General features: G+C 40.2%; 1 protein-coding gene across 1 annotated transcript in view; it reads left to right on the top strand.

The window, feature by feature from the left end:
- Positions 1-18,159, top strand: part of TMTC1 (transmembrane O-mannosyltransferase targeting cadherins 1) — a 285,489-nt gene that overhangs the window by 156,135 nt on the left and 111,195 nt on the right. Inside the window, exon 9 of the mRNA XM_066368881.1 lies at positions 17,698-17,819. Coding sequence (XP_066224978.1) covers positions 17,698-17,819 — 122 coding nt within the window. The remainder of the gene's footprint in view (positions 1-17,697; positions 17,820-18,159) is intronic.

Below are 18,159 nucleotides of genomic sequence, written 5' to 3'. Positions count from 1 at the left end.
CCTGAACTTGCAGCCTATTATGAAGTGAGTTCTGTGGCTGGCTCCCTCCTCTCCTTTGCTTAATTACCACCTTCTCCACAAGGCCAACGTGGACTACCCTGTCTGCAGTTGCAGTCCACTTCTTGCTCACCTTATATTGCAGATACCCCTTACTAGACTCCCTCTCTCTCTCTCTCTCTCTCTCTCTCCCCCTCTCTCTCCTTCTCTCCCTCCCCTCGCAAAGGATAGAGATTTTTTCTGTATGTGTGTCTGTTTTGCTAACTGATGTTTTCCAAAGAATGTAGAATACTGCCTGGAAAATACAAAGCGGACAGAAGTGATTGATGGCTCACTTCCTTAAGCAATTGCCTTTAAGCACAATGCCCAAAGAAACTATGAAGAGACAGCAACAATATATATTTGTTGAAGGGATGAATAATCAATGCCCATGTTTTACCAAGACAACCATTGTTTAGGATGGGAAAACTTTCAAGAGTTCTTTGAATTGGGGGGAGTGTCCCAGAGTACCCTGGGCGCTTCTGTACTTTTCTGTGTCTCTCACAGGCAAGAGGGGACTGAGTAACGTCACCGGTCACAGTTAGCAGCCACCTCTGCAGCTGTGTGCTGGAAGTGGAAACCGGTCTTAAAAGCTGGCAGAGTGTTTAGAGAAAAGGAAAGCAACTTCGTAGGGAATATGTACGTGCAAGATGTTGTACTTGGAGAGGAAAACAGTAAGATAAAATGTTAGATATTTAATTCATTGACCATTCACTGGCTCCAAGTATTATACTGACTATGGAGGTAAAAATAAATAAAACCCAGGAGCTGCCTGGAAGACGTTGGTTTTCTCTACTTCCATTCATTCTCCCTCCCCCAGTTCCCCTCCCTCTCGGAGAATTGCCCTCCTGAACACAGATGAGATCTAAACATGCCTCTGCCAGCCAGGAACCTTCCACTCTCAGGCCTTACCATCGCAGGACCCAGCACTGTGCTGATGGATGGCTTCATAAAGTTCTCTCAATGTATAGTGATTTTTTTTTTAACCTGGAAAATGGCAGCCAGCGCTTTTATATCTGCAAAAGATGAATAACAGAAAATGAGTTTCAACTATGGCATGAATGCTGTAGCTGAGATGTAGGGAAGTTTTCTTGTTTCCAGACAGTGAGTTGATTTTTTGGGACAGGTAATAGAAATTCCTAAGGTGGAAACTTTCACTTCTTTCTGCTTGAGCAGTTTACACCATACACCAGCGCTTATCAAAACATGTTTGAGCATCATACAGGTCATTAAGTAAGGTTACCCCAAATAAAGAGTCTGCATTTCAGAAGCACTAGTTAAACCTTTTTTTTTTAAGCTGGAAAACTTCACAAAGCCTTTACTGTGCTCTAAGCAGCCCTGTGAGTTTTCAAATGGGGTGTATAGTAAATGACATTTCTCAGATGTATTTGAATTTGGAACCCTTTTTATGAGCTTCCTGCAGGAACAGTGTTTTCGTAATGTGCTTTGGGAAGTATTGGTGTAGTTCTAGGAGGGTGGGTGCAGAAGAATTCTGAAGTCTGTTCTTGGGAAGACTTGAAACCCTTTCTTGCTGCCTTATTTGTCCCTTCAAAAACAAGACACCACAAGTCACATTTAGCGGTACCCCCTGTAAAAGGATTTTTTTAAACCATTTATTTTAGTTAGATTTTTTCAACCAGTTAATAACAAGCAAAAGACAGACCTTGAAACAGATTCGTGGAATTCTTGTTTTCCTTAATATTGAGGCCTTAGTTAGAAATGTGCATGCGGGTGTTTGATACAGTGACTGTGGCTGCTAAGCCCGTGATGGGGTGGGGACACTACATGGCCATCCATAACTCGGTGTGAGGAAGTGAGTGGACCCTAGAGTAGCTGATTCACAGGTACGTGAAGTGACCATTTCCACACTAAGACCAAAGTGACATTGCATGCAGCTCTGCACATGCAGTTTTCCTTGTAACTGGAGAAAGTTAAAAATTGTATCTTCACTTGCTTAGCTGATAATTTTTTAAAAAGACACTTGTGAGAGTATTCTGTGCATTACCTGAGGAGAAAGTGGGCTGTTTTGCCTCAGAATATAGTTCTGTTCATGCCAAGTCCCTGCTGGAGAGCTGGGGGACAGAGAAAGGACTTCCTTAAACTCTGCGATTAGCTGATATGTGACTGTTTGCTAATAAGTGGTTGCACTTTTGGAAGAATTTCACCTAAAATGTGTATTTAGTTTTACATTCAGCCTGGCTCTACTTGTCAGAGGCTACCAGTATTTACAGAAGACCTGGTAATTTTAAATGACAAACTTGGCTTAGTCAGCTGGTGACCTAGGACTCTGGCATCTGGTTATAAAAAGTGATTAATTGGGAAAAACATTTATTAATGTCAGCCTCCTTGGCAGTGCCTTGCAAATTCTTTTCATTCCAGGAGAGCTCAGTTCCTCTTGATTTGAATGACTCTGGCCAGTGAACTCTCCTTTTCTGCTCACTGTGACAGTGCCTTCTCTTTGGAATAATGCAGTGCCAAAGCTTGTTGGAGAAATACTTTTACACTTTGTTTTTCTGTCTAAAGCATTTTTTTCCTGTTACCTTGTAAAAATTTTCCAAGGGAAAATGACTCCCAGTTAGGGATTATGTGTTCAAATTCAAATTCTTACTTGTATCTTTATGTCAAGCCTCAGACAAATCATTTTAAACTGCTTCTCTTATATACATTTTAGAGATACATGTAGCTATTTGTGCAAAGCAGCCCTAATGAAACAATAGGTATGTGAATGTCTGAATTCAGAAAATTACCAGTACTTGATACTATTTTAAACTATAGGGCCTGTGTTTCTATTCTTTGCTAAATTCATTAGTCCGTTAATTTTGCTGTTTTAAGATGTAGCAAATAGGCTGTTTGAATGCACATTTAAAGGTGAGGGAAGTGCATTATTTGATCAAGTCTGTTATTTAGAAAAAGAGCTTTTTTACAACTTCTGGTGAAACATTATGATCTATCCTATTTTTATTTTATTTTTTTCTGAAGTGAAAAGCAGGGAGGCAGAGAAACAGACTCCCGCATGTGCCTGACTGGGATCCACCTGGCATGCCCACTAGGGGGCGATACTCTGCCCATCAGGGGCATTGTTTGTTGCAACCAGAGCCATTCTAGAACCTGAAGCTGAGGCCATGGAGCCACCATCAGTGCCTGGGCCAACTTTTGCTCCAATGGAGCCTTGGCTGTAGGAGAGGAAGAGAAAGATAGAGAGAAAGGAGAGAGGGAAGGGTAAAGAAGCAGATGGGGGCTTCTCCTGTGTGCCCTGGCCAGGAATCAAACCTGGGACTTCTTCATGTCTGGCCAAAGCTCTGATCCATCCTATTTTTAACACCATATGTTTCAGAAGCAAGAAAGTGTGTCTTATTCAAGGACATGCAACATACTTTGATTATGAAGCTACTTTGACTTTGGATAGGTGCAGATAACAGGAATCAAATCTACTGTTAATAGGAGTTTCTCTAGAAGCTCAAATGTATAAGTAAATCTCACTTTTCTTTTTTAACTTAAGAGTGTTTACTAAATTTCTTAATGACTTTCATATATCATCACCTTGAAGTAAGACAAGCATTTCTTTGTAATTTATTTGATAAAGTATGGTGAAGTATAGTCTTTAAAAAATGCTGCTGTAAAATATTTGGATCTTTACTCTGTCAAACTGGTATTTTGTGCTTCCTTCTCTTTATCCGTTTTAGATTACATAGGGAAGGACTATCTCCTGTGCGACAGTCCCAGGTAGGAAGAACCATACTCTTCAGTGAGTCTGACTCACTGTATGGAAAAGTAAAACATCTTTTTTCTTAACAAAAAATAAGCCTGTAGCATTCTGCTGAGGAAGGGGCAGAGGGACGTCTCCTTAACAGAAGCGTTTGAGCTATAGTCAGAAGTAGACTATAGTAGTTACAAGGCAGGCATATCTCCCTAGGAACAAAACTATTTATGAAAACGCATCTCATTTTCTTCAGCCTCCTTTTCCTCTTCATCAAAGCTAAAATCACTCCTGACTTCATTTGCATGGTTAAATCCATCTTGGTTTCTAATTGAATTCCTACCCGGGGGAGAAAACTGGTTAATCATTCCTGCCCTGCACCCACACTGTCACCTTATTAAGCTATAGTTCTTGACCTAGAAGTCTGTGGCATAACAGTGTCATCTCTATTTCTCCAGCCAGAGCTAGATGGGGTGAGCATGATGCAAAACTTGGGTCCCTAAGCCATGGGCTCTTTCTCTCTCTTCTGTACTCTGCTCTGGACAGGCTCTGGGCACCTTGTCTAATGCACCACTGACCTTCCTCTGAACAGGATCTCTCCTGAATCCAGTGGTGTCTCGTAGGAGTACAGATACCACCTTTCCCCTGAATCTACTCAGCTAGCTTTTATGCCAGCACCATATGACATTATATGTGTTACCCTCTTAGGGAAAAACCACTATTTTGATTTTCTGAATCTGCTCTCTTTAAAGAATTCTTCATGTGTATATATGTATGCATGTATGTATATATATATATATATATATATATATATATATATATATATATAATATATGAATATAACAGCTATGTGACAAGATAAAATGGCTTATCATAGTTAGTGTCACATTTCTAAAATTTACATATAAACAGTTCACACCAGGGACATACAAGGAGGAACTGACTTGTCTGGCATTAGGATAAGGGCTGGGGGTGGGGCAGGCTTTCTCCCAGACAGAAGTGCTGGCAGAAGCAATTATTCCTTTGCTGAGCCATATACCAACAGAGCCAGCAGGCAGGTGTCATATCTGAGTCTCCCTCAACTTAGCTTACACTGTTTACCCCACCCTGGTGATTCCCTGAAACCGTACCCCACATAAGGTGTGGGCCCACCCAAGCTGTTTCCAGTGGCTTTTCTATATAAAAGGGCTGTCTTGGCTCGTGCTTCAGACTTTATCAAAAGTCTCTCAAAAAAACAGCATCTGGCCTAGGAATACCCCATTGCTCTTGCTAAGTGGCCACAGGTCCAGTGCTAGTGGCAGTTGTCCTTGGTTCACAGCTTGGCCTCTCCTTAGCACCTCCAAGTCCAGCACAAGTAACAGCTATCTGCAGATTGCTTTTCAGCTAATGGCAGGATGCCCCAGAAAGAATACAAGTGGAGACTGACCTTGACCTGCACCTCCCGGGAGATCCAGAGCCATCATACCCAGTGCACAGCTTTACAGCACGTTGAAGCACTACTCAACCACCTCCACAAGTGACACACTCAAGGGCACACTCAGCAGGCACCAGAACCCCACAGAAGTAGGTCCTACTCTGTGGTGTGGGCCTCTGCACAGCAGGTCCTCCACAGGGGTTGCAGCCAATTCTTATAGCCTATTGGCTTGGGGGTAAATCCTCCCAGTTTACATGGCAAGAGCAATCAAAGCTCAACTACAACAAAAGGGTATACACAGTCCACATGGGGGATAAGGGCACACCTGGAGTGCCCAACTCAGGTGGAGAGGGAGGTATGACACTGGATCCGACAGGATACCTATGACATTAGGCCACTCTTCCAAGCCTGAGACATGTAGCAGCTCTACCTAATACATAGAAAAAATAAAAATTAAAAAAAAAAAGCACAAGGAAGCTGGCAAAATGAAGAGACAAAGAAACATGTCCTTACTGAAAGAAGAGAACAAAACTCCAGAAAAAGGACTAAGTAAAATGGAGACAAGCAAACTACTAGATGCGGAGTTCAAGACACTCAGTGACTTAGTAAGAAAGAACTTCAACAACATAAGAAAGAAAATGGAAACCATAACAAAGCTCCAGTCAATATGAAGGATATGCTAACTGAAATGAAGAATAATTTACAGGGAATCAATGGTGGAGTAGCTAAAGCCAAGAATTAAATCAGCAATTTAGAGTATAAGGAAGCAAAAAATACCCAATCAGAAGAGCAAAAATAAAAAAAGACCAGGCCCTGGCTGGTTGGCTCAGCAGTAGAACTTCAGCCCGGCGTGTAGAAGTCCTGGGTTTGATTCCCGGCCAGGGCACACAGGTGAAGCACCCATCTGCTTCTCCACCCCTCCCTCTCTCCTTCCTCTCTGTCTCTCTCTTCCCCTCCTGCAGCCAAGGCTCCATTGGAGCAAAGTTGGCCTGGGCACTGAGGATGGCTCTATGGCATCCCTCTCAGGCACTAGAATGGCTCCAGCTGCAATGGAGCAATGCCCCAGATGGGCAAAGAATCGCCCCCTGGTGGGCAGAGCATCGCCTCTTGGTGGGCATGCCAGGTGAATCCCAGTCGGGCGCATGCAGGAGTCTGTCTGACTGCCTTTCCATTTCTAGCTTCAGAAAAATACAAGAGGAAAAAAAAAGACCAAAAGAAAAAGAAGATAGTATAAGGAACTTTTGGGAGAACTTCAAGCATGTCAACATTCATATCATGAGAGTGCCAAAAGGAGAAAAGAGAGAGCGAGAAATTGAAAACCTATTTGAAAAAAATGACAGAAAACTTTCTTAACCTGTTGAAGGAAATAGACATATAAGTCCAGGAATTGTAGAATCCCAAACAAAAGAAACTCAAAAGAGCCCACACTAAAACACATAATTAAAATACAAATAATTCAAGACAAAGAAAGAATCTTAAAAGGAACAAGAGAAGAGCAGCTAGTTACCTACAAGGGAGCTCCAATAAGACTGTTAGCTGATTTCTCAACAGAAACTTTACAGGCCAGAATGGATTAGCAAGAAATATTTAAAGTGATGAAAAGCCAGACCTGCAACCAAGATTACTATACACCGCAAAGAATTGAAGGACAGATAAAGAGCTTTCCAAACAAGAAAAAGCTAAGGAATTCATCACCATCAAAATAGTATAACATGAAATGTTTCAAAGGTCTACTTCAAGAAGAAGAAAGATAAAAAATGTGAACAATACAATGGAGATAAATACACATCTATCAATAATTGACTCTAAGCAAATAAGCAGAACAGAAACAGACTTATAGATATTACAGAGAATGTTTTGACTGTGGCCAGATGTAGGGAGGTTGGAGGATGGGTGGAAAGGGTGAAGGGATTAAGAAATTGATAGTTATAGAATAGTCATGAGGATGTAAAATACAGCATAGGGAACATAGTCTAGTCAATATTCTAATAACCAGGTATGGTGTCAGATGGGTATGAGATTTATCAGGACGATCACTAAGTAAGTTATATAATGATTAAACATTAATCACTAGGGTATATACCTGAAACTAGTATAATATTGTACGTCAACTGTAATTGAAAAAAAAATGATTTAAAAAAAACAGTTCATAGATAAAGAGTTGAATATTAAAAATGGAAGCTTAGAGCAATACCAAGTTGCAGGGCATGTATAGATTAAAATTTAAAAAGCCTCTGCCCCATTTAGCTGTCCAAGCATATTCATTGTGTCTCTGTGGTCACTAGTATGTGAATGTTCTCTTATTTTTGTTACTAAGAATGGCAGTTTCATCACAGTATTTAATTTCTTGTATCAATAAGAATTGTTATTCTTATCTCAAGTCTTCTAAAATATAATTTTAAAAATTCAATAACTAAGATCAGTCAAATAAATGACTATATCTTACTCTATTCTGACTGGTACACGTGAATATGTCCATTCTTCCAGAGGCTGTTTGTCAGAATGAGGAGCTGGGCCATCTAAAACCACTCATGCAAGCAGAATACTTGACGAGGAATACATATTCTGTGCCACATACCCTGCTGATCCCTGTAGCCTGTAGAATACTTATGTCTGCATTTATTTGGCAAAGTGAGTCAATCGTGCCCTCTGTCATTGGCCTTGGGGGTGAGATTTTCTAGACTCTCCACAGTAATGCCTTGCTTGGCAACCTGCAAATTACTGGGTCTTATCTTCTGTCACTGTGTTTCTGTGACAAAGCCAGAAGGCAGTGAAGGTCTGAAATATCCCACCCAACCCCCCATATACACACACACCCATACACACATACATGACATTAGGTTTGGATCACAGAGCCGTGTAAGCTGTGGCAGAAGGACAATCTTTGGAATGAACCAGACAGACCTCAGTTTGAAATAGTTGTTTCTTGCTAATTGGATCAACTTAGATAAGTATCTTAGGCCCTCTGATTCCTCTGAGCCTCAATTTCCCATCTGTAAAATTGGGGATAATTACCTATGTTATAATATTATCATGAAATTCCGGTGGGAAAGTTTGAGTCAAACAAGTGGCATATGGTGTGAGCAGAGGAGATACTTGTTTTTCCTCCGTCCTGTACCACTGCCACTTTCTAGGTGGCCTTTATCGCCCCATCTGCGCGTCTCCCCCCGAGCACACAGGAAATAATGTATGTTGAACATGGCATTAGATGAAATCTTCTCTTGCCTTTTCCCTTTATCTCTCTAGTCTCCTCACTCTTTTTTTTTTTTTTTTTTCAATGCATAGCTCTTGGTACCTTTTCCCTTTTTGTTCAAAACCACAGGTAGAAATGAAGGAAATTCATTTCTCTGACTTCTCTCATTTTTCCACAAATTCCTGTAATAGTTTCACTTCAAGAAAAAAAAAAGTTTCTTAAACAACATTTTTCTAATTTACGTAATTTTTGTAACTCCTTACTGGTGCTTGATTCACTAAATAAATGGCGTTGATCCTCTAGTTTAACATTTTCCAATTATGTCATGTCTAAAGATCGTTTTAAGAGATTTTTGTTTTTCTTTTTCTTTAAACATTTAATAAAACACACCTATGCAGGATTTAACATACATTTCCAAATAAAGTTAGGGATTAGTTAATTCTCAATTAGAGTTAAGCAATCTGAGAGCTTCACCCTTCCCCCCGATTTAACCCTGCAACATAATGGTGTGCTCTTGTGAGATAAGAAGTTTCAATCTCAGGAACTAATGTTAGCCAGGAGATTCAGACTGTTGATTAAAAGCAAATCAGACAGAAAACTCTGTGCAAAAAACTGAAGTCCAGAACCAAAGACCAGAAATCGAAACTGTGAGTTTAGGGACGCTCTGATTTTAATCTGCCTTCAGCTTTCTATTCATTAGGGCCTCTGGTGAGGAGGCTTCCTGGTGAGGAGAGGTTGGCATGGGAAAGAGCCATGTTTGGATTGGCTCAGGGCAGGCACAGGGTGTACAAATCTACTTTTGTCTCTGAGGGGGCATAATTTCTTCATTCATTTCCCCTTTTAAAACTTTCTCCCTGTGCATTTATGAGTACATTTTAGAGCACATGAAAGTGAGGAAATGATATCACCAGCTTGAGCCAAGTAGAGTGTGGGTTGGCGGCTCTGCTGTTGAGATATTGAACCAAAGCCCATTTTCTGTCCCACTCAGCCTGTCTCATTGCTCTCAGACTAGGGAGGAAAATAATTGCTAGTGGTTTCCTTCCCATGCTTTCATTTGAGGTGTGACCTGTGTGCATGTCATGGGAGGACTGTCCTTAAACCTCTTGCAGTGTGGCATTGTGTCCAGTGGGACTAACTATGGGCCCCAGATGAAGGTATAGTCACCAAGGAATTTGGCAGCAGTAACTGAGGGTCTGAAAATCAGCCTTCAAATGTTCTTATTCTCTCTACCCTTAAGACTGCCCCCAAATTCCTCTTGCTTCCTGCATTGCTGCTATGGAATTCAGATTCTAGATCTTGTCTGAATCATAAGAAGTAGTTTGTTGCATTTGACATCACAATAGCAGTAAAAGTTTAAGACTTTCTCTTTTCCAATTATTGAGAGATTGGTCCCAATTTCATTTGCCAGATAAGAAAGCTCTCTTAGATTGGTATTTGTCTTTACTGTTTTTATGCAACATTTCAAATTTTCTATAACCACAATGTCATTAAAAAGGGTGGTTCACCCAAGGGCTGAAACAGAATGGAAATACAACAATACAAGGATGGAATCAAGTCAAGAGTGGGCTGGAGCTGGCTTGTATCAGCTCACAAGAGCCAGAGTTCTATTCCTTCTTTGGAGTTCACACCTCTACTTCCCTCCCCATAGTCTTTCACTTTGAGCTGACCTATCAGAGTCCTGGCAAAAAAACATATGGCACAATCAGTGAGGTGATTGAAGAGTTTATGAAGGGACCTTATGCAGTGATGTGGGCAGGGTTAGTGGAGCCAATATGAAAATTGACAGTTAGCAGGTAGCCTGATGAGGCAACAGAGGGGCCAGGTGAGAGCTGTCATCATGGAAAGGAGCCCCAGACAAGATCTGTGCCTGTAGATAGGCAAGCAGAACTAGTGGCAGAAAGAGGCAGAGGAGGGAGCGGCTGTAAAAGTCAGTGGAAAACACAGACCACAGTGAAGAAGTTCAGGAAGACAAGAGGGCAGCCCAGTGGAAATAAGTTTAAGGTGCATCTGTGCACAGCTCAGACAGAAGCCTGTTGCCCCAAACAGACCAGCTCTTTCTGTCCTTACCCCTCTAGCTTGGGCACTTCCCATTCTGGTCTTGATAGCATCCTCTTGGGCCTCTCAGTTAGTGTGTGGGGGCCAGTTCTCCATCCATTTTATGCAGTCTGTGTTAGCATCATCCTTGAGAGCCTCTCAGGGCTTTTGCCAGGTCAGTGTTCACGCTGTTTTAAATAAACCCGAGCCTCTGATTTATTCAAGTGGAGCCTCACTGATGCATTTTTAATAGACAGCAGTTGGGGTGTTGGGCCACTGAAAAATCATTAAAAAGGTTTTCCATTGATTTGAGAGAGAGAGCAAAGAAGGGAGAGAGAGTGGCATCTACTTGTTGTTCAACTTAGCTCCATTTAGTTGTGCGCTCATTGGTTGCCTCTCCTATGTGTCCTGACCAGGGATTGAGTCCCTGACCTCAATGCACAGTGACAGTATTTTATCCATTGAGCCACCCAGCCAGGGCCTAAAATTCTTAAACTGTACACAGCAGCACAGTGAGAACCCAGGCCCCCAAATTTTGCTAGAAGACCTCAAGGCCTATGCAGCCTTAAGGAATATTTCTCATGGAAATAATACAGTAACCCTCTGACATTTCTGCTGATTTCAATTATAAATATTTGTGAAGGACCCAAAGGTCTAAGACGTTAGAGTTTACAACAGGGATAATATCTCCACAGAGTTGTAGTGAAGATTAAACTGGAATTAATTTAAACTTGCACAAATTGCAGGGTTGCAATTTGGGAGTCACTGAGCCAGAGAAGGAGCCTCGCTCGCTGCCCAGCTCAATAACTGGAGTTCAGCTCAAACCCCGCATAAGAAACGAGACACTGTTGTGCAGTCAAGTAAAGCAAGAGGGGATTCCAGTTGATTAAATAACTTGTCTTTCTCAATAGAAAATACAGTAATAATAGTAGTAAATTATGGGATATTCTAAAAAATTGAAATACTCAAAAAGTTAAAATTGAATTTCAATAAAATGAAAGATTTCAATTTTCCTGAGCACAAAAGTCAGTGATCACGGTGGACCTGGAAGTAGTAAGGAGCAGTGACCAGAATTAGAGATGGGCAGAAGGTACGCGTTTTTCCTGATTAAAAATACCACAGCACTGTTGGCCCTCTGTGCCAAGGTCATAAGATACTCTTGGATGCTCAAGGAATTAAAGCTTTCCACCCCAAATTAATATTGCAAATACTGTGTTTCTGAGGGTTACCAAACATAAAAGATTTCCTTAGCAGCAAGTCCCTGCAATGGCTGTTGGGGTGCTTGAGAACCCCAGTGATCTATGTGCAACTCGCATCCCTGATCTTTACTGCCACAACACATACCTGTTGCATGTCAGATAGGTATGTACTAGGTATGTAGATAAAAAATTCACCTGAGATGGTGACTCATGCAGGAATGCATAGTCTGATGGAGGAAGTAGGCCCATAAACAGACAAAAAGCAGGGCCTGCTCAGTGTCCAGCCATGCCACTTGTCAGCTTGGCAAATACCTTCTTTACTCCCAGTGCCGAAGAGCTTTGCAGACAGCTGGGGCCTAGAGCTGCCAAATAACCCTTAGGGTTGAAATGTAACTGTGCTGTATGTAGAACTGTGAGAACATGCTCACACCCTGAATGCACTGCACCATTTTTCTGAAACCTCTTTAGAGATGAGAGAAAATATGATAATGGTAATGATAATTACCGTAAAAGGGCCTTTCTCTGGCCCTATGGATGGGAACACCCTGCAGTGAGTGGATGGTGTCTTTGTTGAATGGAACGAGAAGGAGTCTTCTTGTGAGCACACACCCATATGCTGCTGGCCACAATGCACGTGCGCACGTGTGTGTGTGTCCTCATTTGTGACCAGTACTTTGGAAGGTGAACTAGGATTAAGAAAGGGAGTGAATAAACCACAAGCTGCCAGTCTAGACTTGGATTCTGGGGCTGGATTTCCTTGGAAGTAATTGCTGGTTTTGAGAAAACTGAGCTGCTGGTTGAGATTCGTGGGGGTGCCAATGGCTGATGAGTGCTCTGGGCACCTTCAAAGGGGTGTGAAGTGCTTTTTCCTCTTGACAGCTCAGAAGGCTGCTTCTTTATATCCTTCCAAGCCAGAAAAGAAAATCATAGTGAATCTCTCACACATTCTTCCTAAGAATACAATAGGTATCAATACCTTTACTTTTGTTTAACTGATCATCAAATTAAAACTCAGAAAAGTAAAATAATTTGTATGAAGTTGCACAGTTAATCAGTAAATACCAGGTACTATTAATGGCTGTATAATAAACTCTTGGAATTCTCATTATATTTTCATCCCCTCATGTAATTTGGAATAGGTAAATTTCCATTTGCTTCTCCTCCTAGAAATAAATGCACTTCTATGTACTTTGGAAAAGGCCACAGATTTTCTCTTTTTCCCCCCACTCATATTTTGTTTGCATTTCATCTGACTCTATTAGGCTAAAATAAGCTATAAATTACTTAGGCAATTTTGTCTCATCTGGGATCCACAGGATACAAACTTGGCTTTCCTCCCAGTCTTTCTCATTCTAGAAATTCAGCCACATCCATGACATAGTTTTTCCTAACTTAATCCTTAGCTGATTGGCTCACAGCTTAAAGAAATATGCTCATGAATATTTTCTATTCCTCTTAACCTAATGGGGAGAAAGGGAAGACAATATAATCATCAACTCAATTTGAGAATAAAGAATCTTTTCATGAATATTATTTTTTCTTTCAAAATGAAATAACAATGAAACACTTTATTTAACGTGGGCGCAGTGCCACTGTCTTCAATTGAGTGGGGTTTTTTTTTTTTTTTTTATTTATTCATTTTTAGAGAGGAGAGAGAGAGAGACAGAGAGGAGAGAGAGACAGAGAGGAGAGAAGGGAGGGCAGGAGCTGGAAGCATCAACTCCCATATGTGCCTTGACCAGGCAAGCCCAGGGTTTCGAACCGGCGACCTCAGCATTTCCAGGTCGACGCTTTATCTACTGCGCCACCACAGGTCAGGCGAGTGTTTTGAAAACAAGGAAAAACACACCGTAAGAACACCCCCTCTAGCACTGTGGAGTGGTAGCCTCTAAGCCCACAACTCTCAAGTCCAATATTGTGGACTTCCATTGATCAAGAAATTTTTGTGATGATCCAGCCCTGCTGAGCCCTGAGCCTCACTTGTCTCATTTTATAGTTGAGACGTGGGAGACGTAATGAGGTGCCCGCTCAGAGTGACTAATGGTGTGTTGATAGCAGGACCACAATTTGAATCTGGACACCTTCTCCTGGACCCTGACTTGCTCTTCTTTCTTTACCTATCGGACCTATCTCTAGCTCCCTATTGACATCTAAATACAGGTCAGCTACACACAGGGCATACGAGATCATCATGAATTGCCAACTGCCAACATGGATAGTTTTATCCTGTTTTGTACATTCTGTATCTGCCCTCTGGAATTAGATCAACTGATCCCTCCCCACAAGCACCACCGAATTTGTTTTGTAGGCATTCACTCATTTTTCACACCCAGATTGTCACCTCCACCAGGAAATCCTCGCTGCCTTTTCCTTTGTTCACATCCAGTTTTCTCTGAAGGCCTACTAAGCACCAGGCACTGAACTAAACACAAATCATGTACCAGTGAACACAGCTGGCCAGCTCCTTGCTCTCACATAGCTTACAGTCTAGTGGAGATAGTGCAGGTAGCAAACACACAGATAAATATGTAATTACAACTGAAATGATTGCCATAAAGTATATAAAGACTGCTCTTGGAGCCTGAAGTATCCATCTCCATGTCCCTAGCAGCAGTAAGCATTTGGGGATCCTGCCCACTGCTGGGGCTCAGTGAACGAGGAGGGAGGCAGCATGGAGTTGGGCTTCTACTAACACCTCCTTCCAAACTAATGGCTGCTGAAACACTCAGTGTTCTGTCAAGGACATAACCATATGCCCATCATAGTGAAGAACTGGGGCTTAGGTCAGACAAAAAGTTGTGATATTGAGGCTGTGAAGGTGATGGCTCTTTCATAATCGCAGTGAAGGCTGTTCTCTAATAACCTTGATGAGAGGCAGGGAGGCCTTCTTTGGATAAAACAACAGCTGGAGACCTGGATAATAGCCCAGTTGGAGTTCTTTCATAACCTTTGTTCTTTCTAATTCTATAGGATTAACAAATAAGGAGTATTAAATTCTCTTTAGAAATCTCTATATGAAGATAAATGAACACTTTTATGAAAAGCATTCCAGTTTTTGTAAAGAGTTGAAAGAAATATTCAACTATATTTATTTTTAAAATTTTATTTATTGATTTTAGAAAGAGAAGAGAGAAAGAGAAAGGGGGGAATGGAGCAGGAAGCATCAACTTGTTGTAGTTGCTTCTTGTATGTGCCTTGACCAGGCAAGCCCAGGGTTTCAAACCAGTGACTTCAGCATTCCAAGTTGATGTTTTGTCCACTGTGCCATCACAGGTCAGGCTCAACTATCTTTAAAAAAGTAAAAGTGCACCTATGAAAAAAGCATACCAACCCTGTACTTAAAAATATGCTCAGAGTTTATGAGGAACTCTCAACAAGATATTCATTGTCTAGGATTTTATTTATGAATTTATTTATTTTTAATCTATCCAGGGGGTTCTTGGGTTATGACACAGTTCTGTTCCTATGACAGTGACATAACCTGAGTTTTGGTGTAAGTGGAAACACACCCTAGCCCAGTGGTAGTCAACTTGGTCCCTACCACCCACTAGTGGGCATTCCAGCTTTCATGGTGGGTGGTAGCGGAGGAACCAAAGTATAAATAAAAAGATAGATTTAACTATAGTAAGTTGTTTTATAAAGATTTATTCTGCCAAACAGCGAAAATCCAACATAAATTACCTGGTAAGTAATTATTATTATATGCTTTAACTGCTTTATAAATTTTATAAAGTAAAGTTACTTCCCTACTTTATAAATCACCATTACTGTGGGACCAGTGGGCGGTTAGAAAATTTTACTACTAACAGAGATACAAAAGTGGGCAGTAGGTATAAAAAGGGTGACTACCCCTGCCCTAGCCTAACACAAACAGAATACTTGCACTTTTAACAGTCCAAAATAGCATAAGTGAGCATATTGGGAGACACCAACTCCCTCACTCGTATGCTGTGTTACTGCAGGTTCTTCTGCTGCACACAACCAAACTAGTTTGCTCATGTAATAATCTGTAAGTGTGATACTAACAACATAAGCCGAAGCACTCACGTCTCAATTTTTTCAAGTTTTTATGGGAGTGAGTGTCGTAAACACAAAAAGTCATATGTTGAGACTGTTGTAACCCAAGGACCCCTGAGTGTGTGTATGTGTTTTTTTTAAGATTTTATTTATTGATTTTAGAGAGAGAGAAGACAGAGAGGGAGAAGGAGAGAGAAAGGCTGGGGGAGGGAGACGGAAGGAAGAGCAGGAAGCATCAACTCATAGTTGGTTCTCACATGTGTCTTGACTGGGCAAGCCCAGGGTTTTGAGCTGGTGACCTCAACATTCCTGGTTGACATACCATCCACTGTACCACCACAGGTGAGGCAATATATTACTATTTTTTAGTTATAATTTACATCAATATTACTTTGCAGTAGTTTTAGGTGTGCAGCATATTGGTTAAACAACACCATACTTGGCAAAGTGTTCGTTGTGATATTTCCACTACCCATTCAGCACCATACATAGTCATTACAGTATTAGTGACTATATTCCCTATGCTGTCTTTTACATTCCTGTGACTGTTTTGTAACTACCAACTTGTACTTCTTTATCAGAGATTTCTTTTTCATTTTAGCAAGAAATACTTGTGCTTAATGTCACAGGATTTTTACGATGGTGTTTATTCTTTTATAAATTACCTATGTAAACTTTAAGCTCTTGAACTAAAATGTTCTTTGAAAACTCAAAATATTTATATAATCTAAATTACAAAGATATCATGCAACTTTTAAATATAATGAACTGCTACTTTTTTCACCCATTTTTTAAAATCAATTTTTGTGGGTCATAAAAAATGCAACATTATTGCACCCATTTGATTTGTTATGCATGTTTTTTATCTTTCATCTTTTAATTCTAAAAAGTATGGTTCTTTCAGGTAAAAAATGAGATCATTACTTACAGATCATTAACTATTAAGAGAAATTGTCCAAATCATATTTGTTCATATGAATTTGCTATGAGAAATTTTATTACTCTATATGTTGTAGTATAAAGAATTTTAATAAAATCCAAGTGACAAATGTGTCAACATGTTTAAAATTTTTACTTTGTATACTTAAAATATTACTAGTTTGTATTAGGGGGTCTTATATATACATATTTTTGAAATTTTTTATTTATTCTTATATAATTATTAAAAGTAACTGACTTTAAAATATTCATAAAAATGTTTAAAACTATAATATGGAAAGTTGCATTTCGTTTTTTTTTAATTTTTTTAAAAAGGAAGAAAATAAAACCATTACATTAAAATTTATTTTAAATAGGCCTCTCTTCAGATGTGTTCATATCATATACACTCATGGAAATACAAGCTACTTTCTACAGTGTCCATTACAACATAGTATTAGTAATAAACAGAAATTTTTTAAGTGACAGAAAAATCTTTACAAATTAATAGGTGCTTTATCAATTTACTGAGTTATCATTGCAATAAATTTTGATCCCCAAAACATTCATGGAATAAATACTTGCTTATTGGCTTAATTTGAGAGGTGTTAAAAACTTCTCAACTCAATTGATCTTCCTCACTGGTACCAGATTTTACCATTTGCATTTAATTTCTGTTATGATGTGCTCTGCTTGTCTTGTGGGATTGTGTGTGGGTTTTTTTTTGTTGTTGTTGTTGGTTTTTGTTTTTTTGTTATGCTCCCTATTTCTGAGAGGACAGTACTTTTCCATAACACTTTATTGAGCTTGAGTATATCAGTTGTTTTACTCTCTGGAAATGAGAAGTGAGTTGCCTGGGGGGACAGAGATTCTGAAGGGGGACAGAACCGAGGAACAGGGTTGCTGGATGGCTGGCCAAGAAGAAGGAGTAATGGTGACTGACTGTATTATGCAAATATCAGATGGTTCTGGGTGGCAAATGTGTGTCTGGGTCCATGCAATATTTTGACACACCAGAGGTGTTAGCCTGAGGACTTCCTCTGATGAATTCAGCCACTGATCAAAAGGTTTTCATTGGACTAATTTACTCATTCCTTCAATGAGAACTTGAAAATGAAAGAGGTGGTTAAATGCTGACTGAAGTGGAATTAACCCAAATTAATTTGTCCTTCACTGTTGTGTGTTTCAGAGACTGGAGCATAAGGAAGTATTAGTGGGCTTGTTGTTCCTGGTTTTCCCGTTCATTCCAGCCAGCAATCTCTTCTTCAGGGTGGGTTTTGTGGTGGCCGAGAGAGTCCTTTACATGCCCAGGTAATTACCGCTCATGATTTCATCTTTGAGACCTGCCCTCTGTCACCAACATATTACTTCCAGAGAGACAGTCCTTTCTTTTATAGCAACTAGATTCTTGAGGAGCTAAGGTGCTTATTACCTCAGCTTTAAAAACAGCCACAGAGAAGGGTGGATGAGCTCACGTTCTCACACTCACTGTGGGTCACAGTAGCTCACCCCCAGCGGGAAGCTTGACTGTGAAATGAGAAATAGTGACTGAAGTGGATTCAGGATTTCAGCAGTGATAGTTTACCAATACATTCTTTTCCAAGCATCTCTGTTTTATTTAAGATAATTATAGTCATTATCTAAAAATATT

Source organism: Saccopteryx leptura, chromosome 2 (genome assembly GCF_036850995.1).
Source record: "Saccopteryx leptura isolate mSacLep1 chromosome 2, mSacLep1_pri_phased_curated, whole genome shotgun sequence".
Classification (NCBI taxonomy): Eukaryota; Metazoa; Chordata; class Mammalia; order Chiroptera; family Emballonuridae; genus Saccopteryx; species Saccopteryx leptura.
This window is presented reverse-complemented; position numbering and strand designations above follow the sequence as displayed.